This window comes from Hemitrygon akajei, chromosome 12 (assembly GCF_048418815.1).
Source record: "Hemitrygon akajei chromosome 12, sHemAka1.3, whole genome shotgun sequence".
Lineage (NCBI taxonomy): Eukaryota > Metazoa > Chordata > Chondrichthyes > Myliobatiformes > Dasyatidae > Hemitrygon > Hemitrygon akajei.
In genome coordinates, this window is record NC_133135.1 from 105,715,948 (window position 1) to 105,739,097 (window position 23,150).

Sequence of the window (23,150 nt, forward strand, 5' to 3'; positions counted from 1 at the left end):
GAATATAAATATTTAAGATGGCTTATATACATAGACTGATTATGCGTCCATGAAGTGACGCTAGGCACAGGAGTGTTTGTGTATAAGGTGATTCTGACAGGATATGATAAAGTAGTGGTGGTTGGGTTAGTGGGTGGGTGGAGGCTCCCCTGACTGCTTGGGGAAAGTAACTGTTTTTGAGACTGGTGGTGCTGGCGTGGATGCTACGTAGCCTCCTCCCCGATGAGAGCATGGGTTCCCCTCTACTGAGGTGTGCATTCAGTACAAAAGGGCCTGTGCACTGAGAGATGCCTCCCCTTGGACTAGATGTTAAACTGAGACCTCCCCCTCTCGAGAAAAAATCTACTTGCCCACATTTGGAGATGAGATCCCTCAATTTTAGAACATAGAACAGTTCCAGCGCACGACAGGCCCTTCGGCCCACAATGTTGTGCCGGCCTTTTAATCTACTCTAAGCTGAATCTAACTCTTCTTTCGCGCATAGCCCTCCATTTCTCTTTTATCTACGTGCTTATCTAAGAGTCCCTTAAATGTCCCTAGTGTATCTGCCCTTTACCATCACCCCAGGCAGGGTGTTCCATGCGCCCACCACTTTCTGTGTAAAGAACTTGCCTCTGAAAAAGGATCTAGTGTTTTCCTGGCGCATGTAACGCCTCAACTCTTCTCTGGCTTCCAGCCAGGTCCAGGTGTTGATTTCAACGTCCAAATTCCGCCATCTTCATCAGGGACGATGCTCGGCATGTCTAGTCTGGTGGTGTATAAACTCAACTCCCGTCATCCATCCCTCCTGATTGGTTAATCCTCAACCAATCAGGTATCCGCTGTCCCGCCTTGTTTAGAATCATATTCCAGTTTTTATTTAGAGCGAGACCTTCATCCTTGTTGAAGTTCTTACCCTCTAGTCTTATTTCAATGGCTTCCTTACCAGGCAGCCACAAAGACCATCAGCACAGCACAGTAGTTCTGTGCCCTCACAGTCAATCCTATGCTCGTCGCGAATGCAGTGTTCTGGTACCCCTGATCTTTCTGGGTGACCCAGTGGACAACACCTCCAGTGCTCCTTGATGCCGGTTTCCACACTGCATCCCGTCTGGCCGATGTGCACTGCTCCACGTTCACAGGGGATCCTGTAAGTACCTGCCGCCCTGTGTGCCAGGACATCTTTGACCCACAGAACTTACTTCTGACAATCTCCACTGCCCCCATACTTCCCACCAATCACTGGGAGATTATGTCCCTCTTGTAGTGGCCATTTCCATCCTGGGAGAAAGCCCCTCATTTTCAAAAGGTGATCTCAATTAAACTTACACGATGTAGGGCAGTCAGAGATGAGACTACATGAACGTGAGCTAGCCGTGAGAAGCCACGATCCTCCCTCAACGAAGACCAGGAAGGACACGAGTTCATCTGGGAAATCTACAAAATTCCCGGCTGAAGCCCAAAACAAGAAATCGAGAGAGTTCTTAGAAGCTTGGTTCTCAGCGGAAGACTCTATCGACAAGCATATCGAACTGGACGCAATCCATGAACCCATGTGTCTGTGGGATTGGGACCGAGGGGTGAGCCGTGGACGCCCGCGGAACCAGCGCCCACAACGAGCGATGACCAGGGATCACTCAGCTGTCGGGTTGGCCGGGGCCCGGCAGAGACGAGCGGCCAACGTGACAGCCGACCAATCAGAATGAGGAGTTGGACCAATGAAGACACAAGCACTCGGCGGAAGCAACGCGCGATGGCACACGATGATGTCACCTCATCTGGCGACGAGACGCTTGCAACCTGACCTCCAGGCTCGGCGAACAACACTATAAACAATACGTGAATAAATCAGATTGGTGTGGATTGAATTCACGGTGTTAATTAAAAGCTGCCTCTTCTGCTAAGCTTGGCCTCAGATTCCCTCCTCAGCCTTCCCTCTCCTCCCTCAGCCACACCCTCCTCATCACCCTCTAGGATCTCTTCCCTCCTCTTCGTCATAGACTTCTGAGTCAGCATAGTGTTCATACTTTAAGCACCTTCAGAGCACTGGGAGTATTCTCTCAGCACAGTATTCTCTCCACGGACGCTGCCTGGTTTGCGGAGTGTTTATTGCACTCACTGGTTTTAGTTCAGGTTTTCAGCATCTGCAGGATTATTTTGACTTTCACTGCTCGTACAGTGATAGTTACTGCCCGTTACGTACTGGCATTTAGGGCAGCAATGAAGGTCCTCCATCTCTGTCTGTCCCGGGCCATCTTCTCCAATGTGCCCCAGGTGTGGTTCAGATCCTCAGCCACACTCAGATGTAGAAAGAATCTTCACTCCTGTTTCCATAACAGTTTTGTTTGACCAGTCAAGGGTTGTCAGCCCTGAGCTGAACCCCCAAACCTGGAGGACCAGTGGACCACTCTTAGTCTGGCCTCTGCCCTTTGACCTGTTTGGCGTGGGTGACCCTACCAAGAGCCAAAGCATAAAGCCCTGACTCCAGCCAACATAGCTCTCCGGGTCATCGAGGCATACAAGCCTCCAAACCCAACAATGAGGTTGTGGTCCTCTTGGACGTTCTGAGAGGGCATAATCTTAAGGTAACAGGAGCAAGTATGGTGGCATTTCAGAGGTAATTGTTTTTTTACACAGAGTGGTGGATGTGTGGGCACCATCCCAGGGGTGGTGGTAGAGGTAGATACATTAGGGACATAGAAGCGACTGTTATGGAGGGTTAATGTAGGATGAATGGTGGTGGGGTGGAGATACGTCTCTACCAAAGGAGGTGTAAGGTGCTCCTTCCCTCCACTAACCAGCAGGTCACCCTTGGAAAGGTGTAGCACCTGCTTAGCCTCCCCCACCCCTCCCCAAAATCAGGGTCCTGTGAAGCCATGGGGGCAAGTGGTGGATGGTCGTATGAGCAGCCGGTGCAGATCACAAGTCCTGATTATGTGACCACTGACACCAGGCAGATAATCCCTGAAGAGTATTGATAATGGCTGGGGGTCACCCGTCTTGTAAAGACACTGCCCCTGAGTAGGCAATGACAAACCACTTCTGTAGGAAAATTTGCCAAGAACATCATAGTCGTGGAAAGGCCAGGATCATCTACGTCACACAGCACGTCACAAACTGAGTGAAAGACGTAGGTGGAAGGGTTAATAAGTTAAAATGTCAGCATGGGCCAAGGGCCCTGTACTGTGCTGTAATTTCCTACGTTCTGCAGGAGTGGCAGCTTTTCTTTCCGGCAGTATTGAAATCCATCCCAATCTGATTTAAGCAGGTGAAGGTTTCACCCCAGAAAGTAGGTTCAACTGAGATCATCTTACTGAAAACGAGAGAGAGTCACAACCTCATGTCCTCGCAAAAGCCTTCAAGGAACGGAGCAGATTGCCAACTGCCCGTTAGCTGCTGGTGTTCCTGGCAGGCTGTGGGGGTGCTGAGTCCATCTGGACAGGGCTGTGCTGTAAGACAGAGCAAGCAAATCATTCGGGTGGCTCAGCTGGCTCCGAGCCCCCCGCTGCATTCCTGGACCCTGCTCCACTTGGGCGAAGGCCAGGCGTTGTGTGAGAAGACAAGAGTGAGTGTGCCAAGTTCCCATGCTCCCACTCTAACTCTGCCTGCCGTTCGAATTGTCGTTCGTAGAAAGAGACACCACAACTGCAGCCCAGCCCGTGTTAAGAACACGCACTGAAAATTAATCGCTGCCAGACCACTCGAACGAGGTTTGGAACCATATACACACACCCTTACAGATGGTCTCAGTCAGAAAGGGTCGGTTTAGTCAGTTGGAGGTTCGAATGGACTGCCTGGCTTAGGTTATCTTGCCTGTGGGTCACACTGCTGGGGAAAACAGAATGTCTTTAACTTGCTGTTTCCTTGCTATCACTATTAAATCTCTTAATTACACAGTCTTCACAACCCCCCCCCCCCCCACCATCCCCGACTGTCTTGCACTCTGGTTAAATGCCCAAGTTGATGTGATCTTTCATTGATCCTGTTATGGTTATTATTCTATAGATTTACTGAGTTTGCCCACAGGAAAATGAATCTCAGGGTTGTATATGGTGATATATATGACCTCTGATAATAAATTTACTTTAAATTTTGAACTTCTGCACTACCTATTTAATTTATGTATCCATCTTACTGTAATTTATAGATTTTATAGCATTTACGTCATCCTCCCTCTCCCCACTCTCTTATTTTGCCTTCTTCCCCTTCCCAAACCACCCATCAACACTACCTCACTATATCTCTTCTTCTTTTGCTTATTTAAACATAAAGATATAATATTTCTTACTCTGATTTGTAGTTTTTTTTGATGGATGTATTGCAATGTACCACTGCCACAAACAACAAATTTCATGATACGTGCCGGTGATATTTAACCTGATTCCGATTGCTTCCTTTCCTGTCTTGATGGAAGGTCTCAGCCCGAAACGCTGACTGTTCATTTCCTTCTGTAGGTGCTGGCTGACCTGCTGAATTCCTCCAGCATTCTGTGTCCATGCTGAACCATCTAAACTGCCTTCTCCCATCGACCTGCCTTCCACACCCCAACCATCTATGTACCTCTCCAAACTTCTCTCAAACTTTGAAACCAAGCTCACATGCACCATTTGCGCTGGCAGTTCGTTCCACAGTCTCACTGCCCTTTAAGTGAAGAAGCTTCCCCTTATGTTCTTCTTAAACATAGAACATAGAATAATACAGCACAGTACAGACCCTTCGGCCCACAATGTTGTGCCGACCCTTAAACCCTGCCTCCCATATAACCCCCCACTTTAAATTCCTCCATATACCTGTCGAGTAGTCTCTTAAATTTCACTAGTTATCTGCCTCCACCACTGACTCAGGCAGTGCATTCCACACACCAACCACTCTCTGAGTGAAAAACCTTCCTCTAATATCCCCCTTGAACTTCCCTCCCCTTACCTTAAAGCCATGTCCTCTTGTACTGAGCAGTGGTGCCCTGGGGAAGAGGCGCTGGCTGTCCACTCTGTCTATTTCTCTTAATATCTTGTACATCTCTATCATGTCTCCTCTCATCCTCCTTCTCTCCAAAGAGTAAAGCCCTAGCTCCCTTAATCTCTGATCATAATGCATACTCTCTAAACCAGGCAGCATCCTGGTAAATCTCCTCTGTACCCTTTCCAATGCTTCCATATCCTTCCTATAGTGAGGTGACCAGAACTGGACACAGTACTCCAAGTGTGGCCTAACCAGAGTTTTATAGAGCTGCATCATTACCTAGCGACTCTAGAGGGATAACTCTATCTCTCGACTTATAAAAGCTAACACCCCATAAGCTTTCTTAACTACCCTATCTACCTGTGAGGCAACTTTCAAGGATCTGTGGACATGTACTCCCAGATCCCTCTGCTCCTCCACACTCCCAAATATCCTGCCATTTACTTTGTACTCTGTCTTGGAGTTTGTCCTTCCAAAGTGTACCACCTCACACTTCTCCGGGTTGAACTCCATCTGCCACTTCTCAGCCCACTTCTGCATCCTATCAATGTCTCTCTGAAATCTTCGACAATCCTCTACACTATCCACACCACCACCAACCTTTGTGTCGTCTGCAAACTTGCCAACCCACCCTTCTACCCCCACATCCAGGTCGTTAATAGAAATCACGAAAAGTAGAGGTCCCAGAACCGATCCTTGTGGGACACCACTAGTCACAACCCTCCAATCTGAATGTACTCCCTCCACCACGACCCTCTGCCTTCTGCATGCAAGCCTATTCTGAATCCACCTGGCCAAACTGCCCTGGATCCCATGCCTTCTGACTTTCTGAATAAGCTTACTGTGTGGAACCTTGTCAAATGCCTTACTAAAATCCATGTAGATCACATCCACTGCAGTACCCTCATCTATATGCCTGGTCACCAACTCAAAGAACTCTATCAGGCTTGTTAGACACGATCTGCCCTTCACAAAGCCATGCTGACTGTCCCTGATCAGACCATGATTCTCTAAATGTCCATAGATCCTATCTCTAAGAATCTTTTCCAACAGCTTTCCCACCACAGATGTAAGGCTCACTGGTCTATAATTACCTGGACTATCCCTACTACCTTTTTTGAACAAGGGGACAACATTCGCCTCCCTCTATCCTCCGGTACCATTCCCGTGGACAACGAGGACATAAAGATCCTAGCCACAGGCTCAGCAATCTCTTCCCTTGCCTCGTGGAGCAGCCTGGGAAATATTCCATCAGGCCTCGGGGACTTATCCGTCCTAATGTATTTTAACATCTCCAACACCTCCTCTCCCTTAATATCAACATGCTCCAGATCATCAACCTCACTCATATTGTCCTCACCGTCATCAAGTTCCCTCTCATCGGTGAATACCGAAGAGAAGTATTCATTGAGGACCTCGCTCACTTCAACAGCCTCCAGGCACATCTTCCCACCTTTATCTCTAATCGGTCCTACCTTCACTCCTGTCATCCTTTCATTCTTCACATAATGGAAGAATGCCTTGGGGTTTTCCTTTACCCTACTCGCCAAGGCCTTCTCATGCCCCCTTCTTGCTCTTCTCAGCCCTTTCTTAAGCTCCTTTCTTGCTACCCTATATTCCTCAATAGACCCATCTGATCCTTGCTTCCTAAACCTCATGTATGCTGCCTTCTTCCACCTGACTAGATTTTCCACTTCACTTGTCACCCATGGTTCCTTCACCCTACCATTCTTTATCTTCCTCACCGGGACAAATTTATCCCTAACATCCTGCAAGAGATTCCTAAACATCGACCATAGTACATTTCCCTGCAAAAACATCATCCTAATTCACACCCGCAAGTTCAAACCTTATAGCCTCATAATTTGCCCTTCCCTGATTAAAAATGTTCCTGTCCTCTCTGATTCTATCCTTTTCCACAATAATGCTAAAGGCCACCTTTTCACCTTTCACCCTTAACCCGTGACCTCTGGTTGTAGTTCCACCCAACCTCCGTGGAAAAAACCCGCTTGCATTTACCCTGTTTATACCCCTCATAATTTTGTATATCTGTATGATATCTCCCCTCACTCTTCTACATTGCATGGAATAAAGTCCTAACCTATTCATTCTCTCCTTATAACTCAGGTCCTCCAGACCCAGCAACATCCTTGTAAATTTTCTCTGCACTCTTTCAACCTTATTTACATCTTTCCTGTAGGTAGGTGTCCAAAACTACACACAATACTCCAAATTAGGCTTTGTCAATGTCTTCAACATAACATCCCATCTCCTGAGGGCCAATGTGCCTAAAGATTTCTTTGTGACTTCCTTTCTTTATGAGTGATGACAAATCAGATTTATCATCACTCCCCGATGTCATGAAATTTGTTTTCTTTTAAAGTGGCAGCGGTTCAGTGCAATACATAAAATGATTACTGTGCAAAAGTCTTAGGCACCTTAGCACAGTGCTGTAATAATTTTATGTATTATGTTTGGCTGGCCTGTGGCTTTAAAGAGAATTTGTACACAACAAAGTCAGTGTGAGAGGGTGACCAGATAATCTGTTTTAGATTAAGGAACTCCTCTTCTTCAAAGATTTACTGGGGATCTCCTGCCTCCAACACAGAGCAGCTGTGTAGCTGGCTTCTGGAGGCTCCCATTTTTGCTGCTCTTTTAGTGAGTTTGATTGGGGCGGCCTGCAGTTAATGAATGTCACAGCGCAAGATTGAACGAGAACTAAGCTGAACTGGACACTTGAGATTTTTGTATTTTATATTCTGTGTTTTTCGCTTGTGTTAGCAAGATTTGTTCTTTTTTTAGCGCATGGGGGCTGACTTGTTTTCCTTGGTTTTGTGGCTGGCAGTGGGAAAACGAATCTCAGAGCTGTATACTGCATACAAGTCAGGTCAAGTTTATTGTCATTTAACTAGAAACATTTCTCCAAACTAGGGTGCAAAGCACCCTAATACGCATAATAATTTATGAAAGTGAGGATGAAATCTACAGGTGGATTACACATAAGTAAACTCAAGTGCATGAATTAATTATTGTCAGGTACAGAACAGATTAACGACGCTTTGAATACGATGCAGCAGGGAGTTCAGAAGCCTATCGGCCTGGGGGAAGAATCTGTTTTGCATCCTGACCATTCTCGTCTTTGTGCATTGGAGTCTCCTGCCTGATGGTAGAAAGACATACTTTGATAATCAATGTACTTGGAATCTTTGAGAGTGTTTGAGTCAGTGGCCCCTCTGTATGACGCTGTCCTTGGCGGTACAGAGGTTGAAGGTTCACCATTCACCTCCAGCGCACCCTGAGGTCACCACGGCACCATCTTCCGACTGCAGGCCAATTTATAAAGAAGTAAGACTTTGCGGTGTGCCTTTATAGTGAATATTACTCTTGGCTTTCAGTAGATGTGAACCATTGCAGATGACTGACGTATGGTCTCCAGTTGGGAGCACAGACACTGAGGTTCAGAATCATCACAGTATCGTAGGTCGTGAAGTTTGTTGTTTTGTGGCAGTAGTACAGTGTAAAGTTTAAAAAGTAGTACTTCGCAAAAAATATGTAGTGTGTAGGGACCATTTTCTGTCTGTATTGTATGATGTGTCGTGTGTTTATTATGGGTGGGCTGGGTGCGTGGTAGAGGCGAAGAGCATAGTTACGTACTTAATGCTTTGTCCTTAGTCGGTCTAGTTTGGGTAGAGCTGGAGAGTTGGCCATGGGAGGGATGATATCATTTCTGTTAACTACTTAACGATGTTTAAATTCACTTAAATCACTTAAATTGGCTTAAACATGTTTAAATATGCTTAAATTCACTTCCTTAAATGCGCTTAAATTCACTTGAATACTCTTAAAGATGTTTAAGAATGCTCGGCTTAAGTATGCTTGAATCCGCTAAGGTTTTATTTTGTTCTCTTGCTAGTTTTAGCTTTTATCATTTCAAGATCGTTCATTTTCCTGGTTTCTTAATGAAAGACCGAATGTGTTCTTCGACTTTGGAACTTGGTTATTGGATTGGCCGTACAGTAACAACACACCTCCCCGAGCTCAGTCTTGAAGCGGTTTTGGTTTCTTTGAAAGAAGCCGTTACAGGAGAGGAATAACAAAGTGGTGTTGATTGATCGGTAGATCAGAGCACGAGCCCTTTGGCCTACAATGTTTAGCCGGCCTTCCAACCTAATTCACAGTCAATCTAACACTTATCTCCTACACTGTCTGTCGCCCTCCATTTTTCTTTCATCAGTCTTGTATCAGCCCCAGCCCTGTGTTCCGGGCGTCCACCACTCTCTGTGTGGAACACCTCGGAAATCCTGCGACGGAGGTGGCTGAGTTTACAACCCTCTGTCTCCAGCTTTTCCCGATCTGTGCATTGGAGCCTCACTGCCTGGTGGAGATGTGCCAGACTGCTCTTTGCCTCACAGTTATAGAAATCTGCTAGAGTCTTTGGGGACGCACCAAATCTTATCAAACTCCCAAAGAAGTGTAGCTGCTGGCGTGCCCCCTCCATGGCTGCTTCAATGTGTTCGGTCCAGGATAGATCTCTAAGATGTTGATACGGCAATTTTTTCTACAGAAGTGGTTTGCATTACCTTCTTCTGGGCAGTGTCTTTACAAGACGGGTGACCCCCCAGCCATTATCAATACTCTTCAGAGATTGTCTGCCTGGAGTCAGTGGTCACATAACCAGGACTTGTGATCTGCACCGATGCACATAGGACTGTCCACCACCTGCTCCCGTGGCTTCACGTGACCCTGATCGGGTGGGGAGGGGGCTAAGCAGGTGCTATCACCTTGTCTAGGGAGGGAGTGCCACTCATCTCATTTGGTAGAGACGTATCTCCACCCCATCACCCATGAGCTTACACTATTGAATTCAGTTCTGGACATGGGTATTTGTCTGCCCCACATGGGAGAGGAGGAACAGATGGCTTTCCACTCTAATGTCTGTGAGATCAAGATTAAAGATGAAAGATTCGCTTTACTTGTCACAAGTACTGTAGATCGAAGCATTGAAACATCCAGTGAAAGGCGTGGTTTTTTACAACAGTAATCCAGCTGTCTTACCGACGTGCTGGGGCAACCCACAAGCGTCACCAGGCTTCCCTTACGCCCACCACTCACTAACCCTATTACCTTGGAATGCGAGAGGAAACCGCAGCAAATCCGCATACTCACGGGAAGAACGCACGATGCTGAGATAGATCCAAGGATGTGCTAGGACACGTCATCAGTGATGTTCCCTGGGGCCATCGAGCATTTTGGGTCTTTCTGTACCAGGGACCCTCGCCCAGGGTTGACCAGGCCCCGGCTTGTATCCCGGAGGCATTGGTCCGCGGGCCGCACCTCTTGCCGGAGCCGTCTGGAGGGTCATTCAGTAGCCTCTGTGACAGTCCTGAGGCTCTTTCCTTTACAAAGGAGAGAGTGGGTTCTACACAGCAAGCAGCCAGCAAAACTTCCAGAGGCTCACCTCGTGCCCTCCACCCCTGTGGAGGCTCACCTCGTGCCCTCCACCCCTGTCTCTGCCACTGCTCTACCAGGTCCTGGTACCTGGCCTTCTTTACACTCGAACATCGCCTCAATCCGGTCTTCCCAAGGAACTGCCAGTGCCACCATGGCCACCTGCCTCAGGTTTTTGACAGAATGACCAGAGCTCATTTCAGACAGTGGCGGGAATCGAATCCGGGTCGCTGGTGCTGCAAAGGCTTCCAGTAACTGCTACACTGCTGTAGCCTTATAAGCTGCCCTGGCCCTAGGAATGGTTCTTCTGAGTCAGCAAAAGCAGTTATGGGTCCCATTGTCTTGAGGGATGGGACTTCTCGGAATAGCTGGGGTTCTATGGTTGGTGGGGTTCTTACACGTTGAGTAGCCTCTTCCTCTTAGTCATTCTGTTGTCTCATAATATCCAACATGAAACATCAGGGAGCTGATGTTCATCTAGATTAGGACTTCCTAACCTTTTATATGCCATTAACCAAGGGGCCTGTGGACCCCAGGTTAGGAACCCCTGGTCTGAGTACACTTCGGAAGGATAGTGGACGGTATATTATAGCTTTAATTTGGAACTTCCTCTGGAAAGTCCATAAAGGGGAAAGTCCTGGTCGACATGCAGTAGAAGGGCCAAATGGCTCCATTGTCGTGTGGTGTGACTCTGTGCTGCTGGGCTTGTTGTGGTCGTCACTGAGGGGGAGTGCAGAGCACACCAGGATACCAGCATGCAGGACAGTCAACTGAGTTTTATTGACAACCCGGCTTGTGCAGCATGTGGGAGTGACATAGGAAGAAGACTATTAACTACCACTACGTCTCCCCTTCTTGAAAAATTAGATGAGCTATTTTCAATGGTTCAATTCAATATCAGAGAATGTATACAGTATGTAACCTGAACTTTGCACTCTTCACAGACACCCTCGAGAAACAGGAGGAAAACGCCACAGAATAAATGAAAGAAAAGCATTAAAACCCCAGAGCTCCCCTTGCCCCTCACACACCGGAGCAGCAGCAAAGAGCATCAACCCTCCCCCGTCCCCTTCACCCCCTTGTTCCAGCAGGAAGCATCAGCCCCCCACACCTCCCACCATGCACACAATAGCAAAGTCCCCAAAGAAACCATGATCTGCAGTACATCAAAATCTACAGTCCATAACCCAGCACACAGCCATGCCAAAGGTGCTTTCTCTCTCACTCTCTCTATCTCGCTCTGTCTATTTTGCTCTCTCTCTCCTCTCTCTCTCTCCCCTCTCCCTCTCCTCTCTCCTCCCCCCCTCTCCTCCCCCCTCTCCTCCCCCCCTCTCCTCCCCCCCTCTCCTCCCCCTCCCTCTCTCCCCCATTTATATATTTATTTTTGTGTAGATGGAGCTCGTCAGCCTGGGAAGGCAGTCCGTCTAAGAGAGGGAAAACTCTGATTTCAAACCTCCGCTGCCTTGCGGCCATACCCACTCATGGGAGAGGCTTCGGGAGTAAACCCTGAGGACAAATCCGGAGCTGGAGTCCCTAAGGCAGTCGGACGTTGTCTTCAACCTCGTTCTGGCAACTCCTGCGACGTCACTGGTGCCAAGCTGTATCAGCCCTTGCCCTTCCCTTGGGCAACATCGGTGGCGTGGAGAGGGGAGACTTGCAGCATGGGCAACTGCCGGTCTTCCATACAACCTTGTCCAGGCCTGCGCCCTGGAAACCATTCCAGGCGCAGATCCATGGTCTCGCGAGACTAATGGATGCCATCATCATCATATATATCTATATCTCTAGCTCTATCTCTCGCTCTCTCTCTATCTTTCTCGCTCTCTCTCTCGCTCTATCTCTTGCTCTCTCTCTCGCTCTCTCTCACTCTCTCTCGCTCTCTCTCTCACTCTCTCTCTCACTCTATCTCTCTCGCTCTATCTCTCTCTATATAGAGAGAGGTGTCGCCCCCTGCACAGCAATAGGGGACAACAACAGCTGGCTTTTTCAATGCTACAGTCTGTGGTGTCACTTTATTTCCAGTTTCTCTCACTTGAGAATCGGCAGCAAACTCGCCATCGCGAGAAAGAGAGCGAGAAAATGAATAATTGCCTGAGTGCAGAGGCTCTGACTGCTGTCTCAATGTGCTTCTTTATAGAATTTCATTGAAATTATCGTCACTGAAACTGAGTGATTCAGTTCACTTTACTCACAAGATGTAACTGATGCTCCTTACGTACACAAAAACAGAGTTGCCAACTTTGTAACTGTCTTTCCCATTGTTTTTAATAGCAGCGAACTGAGTGGCATAGGGATAACACTATTAATGACCACTACTGAGCCCACAGTTGACAGGTAGCTCGAGGAGAGTGGTGTTATCAGTCAGTATTGGGGGAAATACATCCTGGTAGATCGAGGCCTATTCTCTAAGGGAGGGGTAAATGCAGGAGCTGTCGGTCGTGTGTGGACGGCTCTCTCAGTTGGGCTGTCTTGAAATCGTAAGACAGAGGGGCACAATTAGGCCATTCGGCCCATTATGTCTGTTTCCCCATTCCGTTCTCCATTCTCCTGCCTTCTCTTTAGACATGAATGTGGATTGCAGATTAAATTTAAAATGCAACCCTGGACAATAGCTTTCCCCGGAGCTGTGGTCTGGAGTTAATTGCAAACCAGACAATGCTGATTAACATTCATTTTGGGTAAATGCCACTATACGTTACCCCGAGATTCATTTCCTTGTGGGCATTTACAGAAAAATAAATACAAGTGAATTTATGGAAAGTTATACATAAACATTGACAAACAACTGATGTGCAAAAGCCAAACTATGCAAATAAAAAATCAATAATACTGAGAACATGAGTTGTAAAGCCCTTGAAAGTGAGTCTGTAGGTTGTAAAATCAGTTCACAATTGTGGAGAGTGAAGTTATCCACACTGGTTTAGGAGCCTGATGGTTGTGGGGTAATAACTGTTCCTGAACCTGGTGGTGTGGGATCTGAGGCTCATTGTTGTGAGTGAAGTTATCCACACTGGTTCAGGAGCCTGATGGTTGTGGGGTAATAACTGTTCCTGAACCTGGTAGTGTGGGACCTGAGGCTCATTGTGGTGAGTGAAGTTATCCACACTGATTCAGGAGCCTGATGGTTGTGGGGTAATAACTGTTTCGTATAATTGGTAGTTTGTTTATCCAGTGTGGTTCATGTACCATAGGGGGTTCTTCTACCATACAGGGTCCTTGTATCAAATGGGGTTTGTGTACAATGCAGTGTCTGTGTACCATACAGGGTTTGTGTACTGGACAGAGTTTGTGTATCTGATGTGGCTCATTTACTAAATGGTGTTCATGGTCCATGCGGGGTTTGTATTCCTTGTGGGTTTCATGATCCACACAGAGTTTGTGTCCCAGATGGGCTCATGTACCAGACAGAGTTGGTGTACCAGACGGGGTCAGTGTGGTTTGACAGTTGTCACTGTTGCTGTAGCTGAGGATATTAAAGTGCTGGGAGCAGTTTGTTCCAGTGGTGCATTGTGTGATTGATGGTGTTGTGGTGGGCCAGTGGGTGGACAGTGTGAGGATGTGGGGGTTGTCGATGCTGCATTTGTTGGTGTGCCCACTGGGGCGTGTGACTGTCAGCTAACCTTATTTTTTTTCTTTTTTTCTTTTTCTCTTTCTCTTCTTCTCTACATTCCCTCTATCCCTCTCTCCCCCTCTCCCATAACTCCTCTCTAACTCCCCTCTCCCCCCTCCTCTCCCTCCCCCACACCTCTCCCTCCCCCACTCCTCTCCCTCCCCCACTCCTCTCCCTCCCCCACTCCTCTCACCTTCCCCCACTCCTCTCACCTTCCCCCACTCCTCTCACCTTCCCCCACTCCTCTCATCTTCCCCCACTCCTCTCCCTCCCCCACTCCTCTCACCTTCCCCCACTCCTCTCTCCCTCCCCTCCCCATTCCTCTCTCCCTCCCCTGTCCTATCCCCTATCCCCTTCCATCCACTCACCCCTCACTCCTTCCCCATCCTCCCTTACCCTAACCCACTCTTCTCCCTGCTTCCTCTAATGCTCTCTTTTCCCCCTCCCACCTGCCTCCCAACTTCCCTCTCCCATCTGCTTCACATGCCTCCTCTCCTCCCCTAACCCACTCGTCCCCTCCCTCCACCTGCCCCCTGGCTTACCCCACCCTCACCGCCTGCCCTCCTCCCCCACCCTCCCCTCTTCTCCACAGGCGCTCCTCGGCCGTGCTCGGCCTCCTCTCTCAGCCTGATGACGGCGGTGACGGACAGCATGGCGGCCGCGCCGAGCTCGGACAGCCTGACCTCCATGAACACGGTGTGCTCGGACAGCGACCGGCCTGCCAGCCTCAGCTCCTCGGCCTCCTCGGCCTCGCTGCCGGACAGCGCCGGGGCCTTCAGCGGCGGCTCGGCCCGGCCTGCCCAGCACGGCAGCGACATCAGCCTGGACCTGACCCCAGTGGGCCAGGGAGAGACGCCGTCCGACGACCCCGCGGGCGGAGCCGAGGTCCCGGCCCTCCACCTCATCTCCCCGGCCACGGATCGGCCGGCCCACACCCCGGCCACCCCCCAGCAGGAGGAAACCATCGTCAAGCCCTCGCGAGTGGACAGGGTGGTGAGGGAGATCGTGGAGACAGAGCGAGCCTACGTCAGGGACCTGAAGAGCATCGTGGAGGTATGACGCCACCTTCCTGCTACGGGAATTGATCAATTATTGTCTGGTGTACTGAGGTTCAGAGCACAGACACAAGGGATTCTGCAGATGCTGGGAATCCAAAGCAAACACACGCACACAAAATGCTGGAGGAACTCAGTGGGTCAGGCAGCGTCTCACAATCAGGCTTAATATCACCAGAATATGTTGTGAAGTAGGTTGTTTTACAGCAGCAGTACATTGCAACATGTAATAAAACTGTAAATTACAATGAATATATATATGTATGTTTTCATGTTTTATTGTTTTACAACATTGAATCACAGTGGATTTAATTTGGCTTTTTTGACACTGATCAGCAGAAAAAGACTCATGTCGAAGTGAAAACAGATCTCTACAAAGCGATCTAAATTAATTACAAAATATAAAACACAAAATAATTGATTGCATAAGTATTCACCCCTCTCTGTATGAGACACCAAATCTTCACTGGTGCAGCCGGTTGGTTCTGGAAGTCACATAATAGGTTAAATGGAGATCTGTTTTAGGAGACCTGTGTGCAGTCAAGTTGTTTCAGTTCATTGCAGTAACAATACACCTGTATCTGGGAGGTCCAACTGCTGGTGAGTCAGTGTCCTGGCAAAAACTACACCATGAAGACAAAAGAACACTCCAAGCAACTATTGAGAAGCAGAAGTCAGGGGGTGGATAGAAGAAAATTCCCAAGTCCCTTGGAGTACAGTTAAGTTAATCATCAAGGAATGGAAAGAATATGGCACAGCTGTAAATCTGCCTAGAGCAGGCCGTCCTCAAAAACTGAGTGACCGTGAGGGAGGCCACCAAGAGATCTATGACAACTTTGGAGGAGTTAAAAGCTTCAGTGGCTGAGATGGGAGAGACTGTGCAAACAACAACTGTTGCCCGGGTGCTTCACCAGTCGCAGTTTTGTGGGAGAGTGTCAAAGAGAAAGCCACTGTTGAAAAATCTCACATTGAAATCTCAGCTAGACTTCGCCAGAAGGCATGTGGGAGACTCTGAGGTCAGCTGGAAGAAGGTTCTATGGTCTGATGAGGCCAAAATTGAGCTTTCTGGCCATCAGGCTAAACGCTATGTTTGGCATAAGCCAAACACCGCACATCATCAAAAACACACCATCCCTACTGTGAAGCACGGTGGTGGCTGCATCATGCTGTGGGGACGCTTCACTGCAGCAGGCCCTGGAAGGCTTGTGAAGGTAGAGGGTAAAATGAATGCAGCAAAATACAGGGAAATCCTGGAGGAAAACCTGATAGTCTGCAAGAGAACTGCGACTTAGGAGAAGATTTGTTTTCCAGCAAGACAATGACCCGAATCATAAGACCAAAACTGCACAGGAATGGCTTAAAGACAACAAAGTTAATGTCCTGGAGTGGCCAAGTCAGAGTCCAGACCTCAATCCAATAGAGAATTTGTGGCTGGACTTGAAAAAGCTATTCACTCACGGTCCCCATGCAATCTGACAGAGCTTGAGCAGTTTTGTAAAGAAGAATGGGGAAAAATTGCAGTGTTCAGATGTGCAAAGCTGATAGAGACCGATCCACACAGACTCGAGGCTGTAATTGCTGCCAAAGGTGCTGAATACTGACTTGAAGGGGGTGAATACTTGTGCAATCAATTATTTTGTTTTATATATGCAATTAATTTTGATCACCGTGTAGAGATATTTTCACTTTGACACCAGAGTCTTTTTCTGCAAACCAGTGGCAAGAAAGCCAAATTAAATCCACTGTGGTTCAATGTTGTAAAACAATAAAACATGAAAGTTTCAAAGGGGATGAATACTTTTATAGGCACTGTATGTGTGTGAGCGTGTGTGTGGGTCTGTGTGTGTGTGTGTGTGTGTGTGTCTGTGTGTGTGTGTGGGTGCATGTATATGTGTTTGTGGCTGTGTGTGTGGGTCTGTGTGTGTGTGTGTGTGTGTGTGTGTGTGGCTGTGTGTGTGGGTGGCTGTGTGTGTGGGTGCATGTATATGTGTTTGTGGCTGTGTGTGTGTGTGTGTGTGTGTGTGTGTGTGTGTGTGAGTGTGTGTCTGTGTGTGTGTGTGGGTGCGTGTATATGTGTTTGTGGCTGTGTGTGTGTGTGTGTGTGTGGGTGTGTGTAAAGATGTGCCAAAGATAAGGCTGAGGCATTTGCAACAATCTTTATTCAGAGGTGCTGAGTAAACGATCCAGCGCGGCCTCCTCCGGAAGTCCCCAGCATCCCAGATGTCAATATGCAGCCAATCCAATTCACCTAAATCGTTGTTCAGACATCGGGTTCAGTCACCTCAGTTCTCGATTATGGACAATACCAAGATAGGTGGAAGGGCAGGAAGTGTTGAGGAATCAGGGAGCCAGCTGAAGGGCTCAGACAGATCGGGAGAATGGCCAAAGAAGTGGCAGATGGAATATGGCGCAGGGAAGAGTGTGGTCACGCCCTTTGGTAGGAGGAATAAAGACGTAGACTGTTTTCTAAACGGTGAAAACCCAAAAATTAGAGGTTTGAAGGGACTTGGGAGTCCTTGTGCAGGATTCCCTAAAGGTGAACTTGCCGGTTGAGTCGGTGGTGAGGAAGGCAAATGCAATGTTACCATTCGTTCCCAGAGGACTAGAGTAGCAAAGCAAGGAGGTAATGCTGAGAACATACAAAGCATTGGTCTGACCACACGTGGAGTATTGGGAGTAGTTTTGGGCCTCTTATGTAAAAAAAGATGTGTCGGCATTGGAGAGAGTCCAGAGAAGGTTCACGAGAATTAATTCCAGGAATGAAAGGGTCAAGGTATATGGTGCACTTGATGGCTGTGGGCACGAACTATCTACAAGATGCATTGAAACAACACACCGAAGTTCCTAAGGCAGCACCTTCCAGACCCACGACCATGAACATGACCATCTAGAAGGACGAGAACAGCAGATATCTGGACACACCACCACTTGGAAATCCCCCTCCCAAGTCACTCACCATCCTGACTTGGAAATATATCGCTGTTCCTTCATTGTCACTGGGTCAAAAACATGGAATTTCCTTCCGAACAGCACTGTGGGTGTACCTACACCTCAGGAACTGCAGCGGTTCAAGAAGGCAGCTCATCACCACCTTCTCAAGGGCAACTAGGGATGAGCAATAATTGCTGGCTTAGCTGACGATGCCCACGTCCTGTAAATGAATAAATAAAATAAATGTGTGTGCGCGCATATAAACTTAAATTAAATTATATAATTAATGCAAAAAGAGAACAAAATAAAAAAGTAGTGAGGTAATGCTCGTGGGTTCAATGGCCATTCAGAATTTGGATGGCAGAGGGGAAGAAGCTGTTTCTGAATCATTGTGTGTGCGCCTTCCGGCTTCTGTACCTCGACCCTGATGGTAGCAATGAGAAGAGGGCATGTCCTGGGTGATGGGGGTCCTTAATGATGGATGCCGCCTTTAATGTATGGAAAGGAATAAACCGTTGGCATTCCAGGCCGCGGCCCTTCACCCTCTCTTGCTGGCTGTTCCTGCAGATCAGATCGTTACACAGTGCACTGTCATAGAAACAAGGGGAAACAAGAGCAGAACGACAAGACAAAAATGGTCAAACAAGTTTAAAAAATGCTGACATGGAACCCCCGGTGTAGGAGAAACGTGGAACTCCCAATAGGCAAAAAAGAAAATTGCGCAAATGGCACAATAAAAACAAGTGAGAAACACAGAATCAAAAGAGTCCAGGCGTATTCAGTTCAGCTCAGATCTAGTCAACCTGGCGCTGTGTCGTTCATTCTCCGCAGGCTGCCCGGATCAAAATTGCCCAAGGTAGCAACAAAAAAAGCTACTGAGAAAGTGCAGTGCAGGTAGACAATAAGGTGTCAGGTGATAACGAGCTAGAGGACCACATATCCAAATGCTGAGGAACTCAGCAGGCCAGGCAGCATCTATAGGGAGGAATAAACAGCCGATGTTTCAGGAAGAGCCACTTCTTCAGGACATTGCTTCATCGTGGCGCCAGCTTGTGAGGTCAAGATTCTATCTTATTATTCTGGGGAATGTTTCAATAAGCTTGTCATTTTGGGGTAGAAGTTGTCCTTCAGATTGGTGGGATGTTCTTTGAAGGAGTTGAACGAGAAGGTGGAGAAAAGATGCTGTCTGGGGTGGGCGAGGCCTTTGATGATGCTGGTTGCTTTACTGAGGCAGTGAGAAGCGTAGACAGAGTCTATGGGGGTGGAGGTTGGTTTCCACTTTAAATAGACTCAGTGGCTTGGCCTTCACAGCTATCTGCGGCAATGAATTGCACAGATTCAACACCCTCTGGCTAATGAAATTCTTCCTCATCTCTGTTCTAATGGGATGTCCTTCTATTCTGAGACTGTGTCTCTGGGACTAGACTCCCCCACCATAGGAAACATCCTCTCCACATCCACACTAGGCCTTTCAATATTCAGTACGTTTCGATGTGACTTCCCCCTCAGTCCTCCCTTAATAAGCAAATAGTTAACAGTGACCTTAACAGCTGTGAAGCCTCAGTTGGTCTGGGTTGATGGCGTCCTAGCTATCTACATAGTTGATACACCAGCCGGAGCGGTACGATATGGATGGCAAACTGTTGCCTGTTCAGCAGGCCGCCCCCTCACCACAGGGCTGAGGAAGGGCAGAGACCCACACAGCTTGGCACCAGCAGAGTCGCAGGAGTTGCCAGTCAGCATTGAACTTGATGTGGGACTGCCTTAGGGACTCCGGCTCTGGACTTTTCCCTCAGGGTTTACTTCTGAGCACTTCCCCATGAGTGAGTGTCACTGGAAGGCAGCAGAGGCTTGAGATCAGAGTTTTCCTTCTCTGCCCAACACCAAGATAGTAGATTTCAAAGATTCAAAGTACAATGCAGTATACAACCCTGAGATTCATCTTGCCCACAGAGAGCCACGAAGCAGAGAAACGCCATGGGGACCCGTTCAAAGAAAAAAATAACAAACCCCCAATGCGCGAGAAAAGAACAAGTTGCACAAAAAGCAAAAACCCACAAAATTTAAAACATCAAACCACAAGGTTGTCGAAACAAGCTGGAAATGTTTGGTTTAGCTCGGTTCAGTTCTATCCAGTGCTGTGCCGTTTGTTGAGGGCAGGCTGCTGGTTTACTCTGATCAAAATCACATAGAATAGCAACGAGAAAGGGCAACCAGAAACACATCATAACATAGCGAGAGTCCGTTCCACAAACCGCATCAACCAAACCTTGCCCAAGATCCAAAACTTGGGAGAGAGACCGATCTGCAGGCACCTTCCTCTGGGAGCTGTGAGCAAGAGCGAGAGAGAGAGAGAGAGAGGGAGAAAGAGCAGTCAGATGCAATCATCTTCCTCTGGCAGCAGCGAACGCGACGGAGAGACAGACCAGTCAAACGCAGGCAGATGTCGTTGTACTTCTGCCCGCCTTCTGCTCCCGTCATCGTTGATTTTGATCTTCCTTGGCACTTTAATCCATGACAATGGTGAGAAGTGGAGTCAATCCATGGATTTTTGTGTTGATACAGCCTCTGGCTAACCCTCAACATGAAGTTTGCTAGTTTAGTGTCCATAGTCCTCTGGTTAATCATCTGTGCGATGAGAACAGTTCCTCTCCCTCCCAGTGTGTCCAGGAGAAACTCCAGTCCATGTTGAACAACGCGCACAAAATGCTGGAGGAACTCAGCAGGTCAGGCAGCACCTGTGGAAATGAACAAACGTTCGACGTTTTCGGGCCGAGACTGGAAAGGAAGAGAAGTCAGCGTAAGAAGTTGGTGAGGGAGGGAGGAAGTACAAGGAGACAAGTGATGGGTGAAACCGGGAGGGGGGGGGAAGGGGGTGAAGTAAAGAGCTGGGAAGTTGATTGGTGATAGAGGTAAAGGGCTGGAGAAGGGGGAATCTGATAGACCATGGAAGAAAGGGAAGGGGAGAGCAGCAGAGGGAGATGATGGGCTGGTTAAGGAGATAAGGTGAGAGAGGGAAATGGGAATGGTGAAGGAGAGAAGTGGGGGAGGGACAATTACTGGAAGTTTGAGAAATCGATGTTCATGCCATCAGCTTGGAGGCTACCCAGCTGGAGAATGAGGCATTGCTCCTCCAACTCTACGGCCTTCACGGCAGTAGAGGAAGCCATGGACTGACACGTCGGAATGGGAAGTAGAATTGAAATGGGTGGCCAGCGGGGGACTCTGCTTTCTGTGGCGGATGGAGTGAAGGTGTTCGGCAAAGCGGTCTCACTATCTACATCGGCTCTCAACGATATACCGGAGGCCACATTGGGAGCACCAAGACTCAGAGGCGAAGTGCCGCCTCACCTGGAAGGAATGGTAGTGACACAATCCATGATGTGCCCTTTATCTGTTTTCCTTTGGCTTGGCGTGGTTAGACATTAACCGCGATCACGACGTTTGCAGAAGGTTGAAGGGTGGTGACATGATGCCTGTAAACTGAACCACTCCGTCCACGCGATCCAGACCCCGCTGCCTGTGGAGTGGTGCAGAGTGGCAGAGAATCCAGAGAACTGGGGGAGACAGAGGGGCCTTCCAGAGAGAGCGGCACTGAGTGACGGAGAGGATCTGAGCAGGCGGGGACTTCACTCGCGGAGTGTAGAAGAACGAGGGAAGATATGAGCTTATGGAAATTGCACTGTGGTGGACTGGAAAGATCTACAATGGGTGGTCAACTTGCCCAGTGCATCATTGGTACCAGCCTACTCGCCATCAAGGACATATATACAGAAAGGTCCCTGAATAGGACCAGTAATCCCACCCGCCTATCCTACTCGTGGACTGTGTGTCCCACTCCCATCGGGGAGGAGGCTGTGTAGCATCCACGCCGGGACCACCAGACTCAAAAAAACAGTTCCCCTCCCCAAGCAGTAAGGCTGAGCAGCACCTCCACCCCAACAAACCCCCAACCACCACTACTTTATCACTTCTCTTCACAGTCACTTCATGTACAGACTCTCCTGTGCGTAGTGTCACTTTATGGACATACTATCGATATACGTATTATGTGCGTCTTATGTGCTTATATTTATTGTGTTTTTTTTTAATTATTATTGTGTTTTTTACCTTATTGTGTTTTTTTTTCTGCTGCATCAGATCCAGAGTGACAATTATTTCATTCTCCTTTACACTTGTGTACTGGAAATGACATTAAACAATCTTGAAAAGTGTACCACCAGGGTCAAGGGCAGGTTCTACCCTCTGTTAATGAGACTGTTGATGGTTCTCTAGACTTCATTTTGATCTTGTTCCTTATTGTCTCCATCCACTGCATCTTCTCTGTAGATGTTACTCTTCACAACCACAAGAGATTCTAGAGATGCTGGAAATCCAGAGAATGCACACAAAATGCTAGAGGAACTCAGCAGGTCAGGCAGCATCTATGGTGGGGGAATTAACAGCCCACGTTTTGGGCTGAAACCCTTCATCAGGCCTGGAAAAGGAGGGGGAGGAAGCCGGACGGAGGTGGTGGGGCGGGTGGAGGGAGTACAAGATGGCAGGTGATGGGTGAGACCAGGTGAGGGGGGAAGGTGTGTGGGTGGGGAATGGGGTGATGAAGTGGGAAACTGGGATGTAATAGGTGGAAGATGTAAAGGCCTGAAGAAGGAATCTGGTAGGAAAGGAGAGTGAATTATGAGAGGAACAGAAGGAGAAGGAGCACCATACGACACAGGAGCATACTTAGGCCATTCGGCCCATCAAGTCTGCTCCACCATTCAATCATGGCTGATTTATTATCCCCCTCAATCTCATTCTCCTGCCTTCTCTCCATAACCTTTGACGCCTTCACTAATCAAAGACATGCACTTTCAATATGCCCACTGTGGGGGGGGTCCCACTGGGAGGGGTGGTTCTGAGAGAGGGTCCCACTGTGAGAGGGGTGGCAATGAGGGAGGGTCACACTGTGGGAGGGGTGGTACTAAGGGAGGGTCACGCCGTGGTACTGAGGGAGGGTCGCACTGTGGGAGGGGTGGTACTGAAGGAGGGTCCTATTGTGGGAGGGGTGGTACTGAAGGAGGTTCCCACTGTGGGAGGGGTGGCACTGAGGGAGGGTCACGCCGTGGGAGGGGCGGCACTGAGGGAGGGTCCCACTGTGGGAGGGGCGGTACTGAGGGAGGGTCCCA

General features: G+C 48.4%; 1 protein-coding gene across 1 annotated transcript in view; it reads left to right on the forward strand.

The window, feature by feature from the left end:
• Positions 1-23,150, forward strand: part of plekhg2 (pleckstrin homology domain containing, family G (with RhoGef domain) member 2) — a 230,010-nt gene that overhangs the window by 85,977 nt on the left and 120,883 nt on the right. The window contains exon 3 of the mRNA XM_073063781.1: positions 14,589-15,049. Coding sequence (XP_072919882.1) covers positions 14,589-15,049 — 461 coding nt within the window. The remainder of the gene's footprint in view (positions 1-14,588; positions 15,050-23,150) is intronic.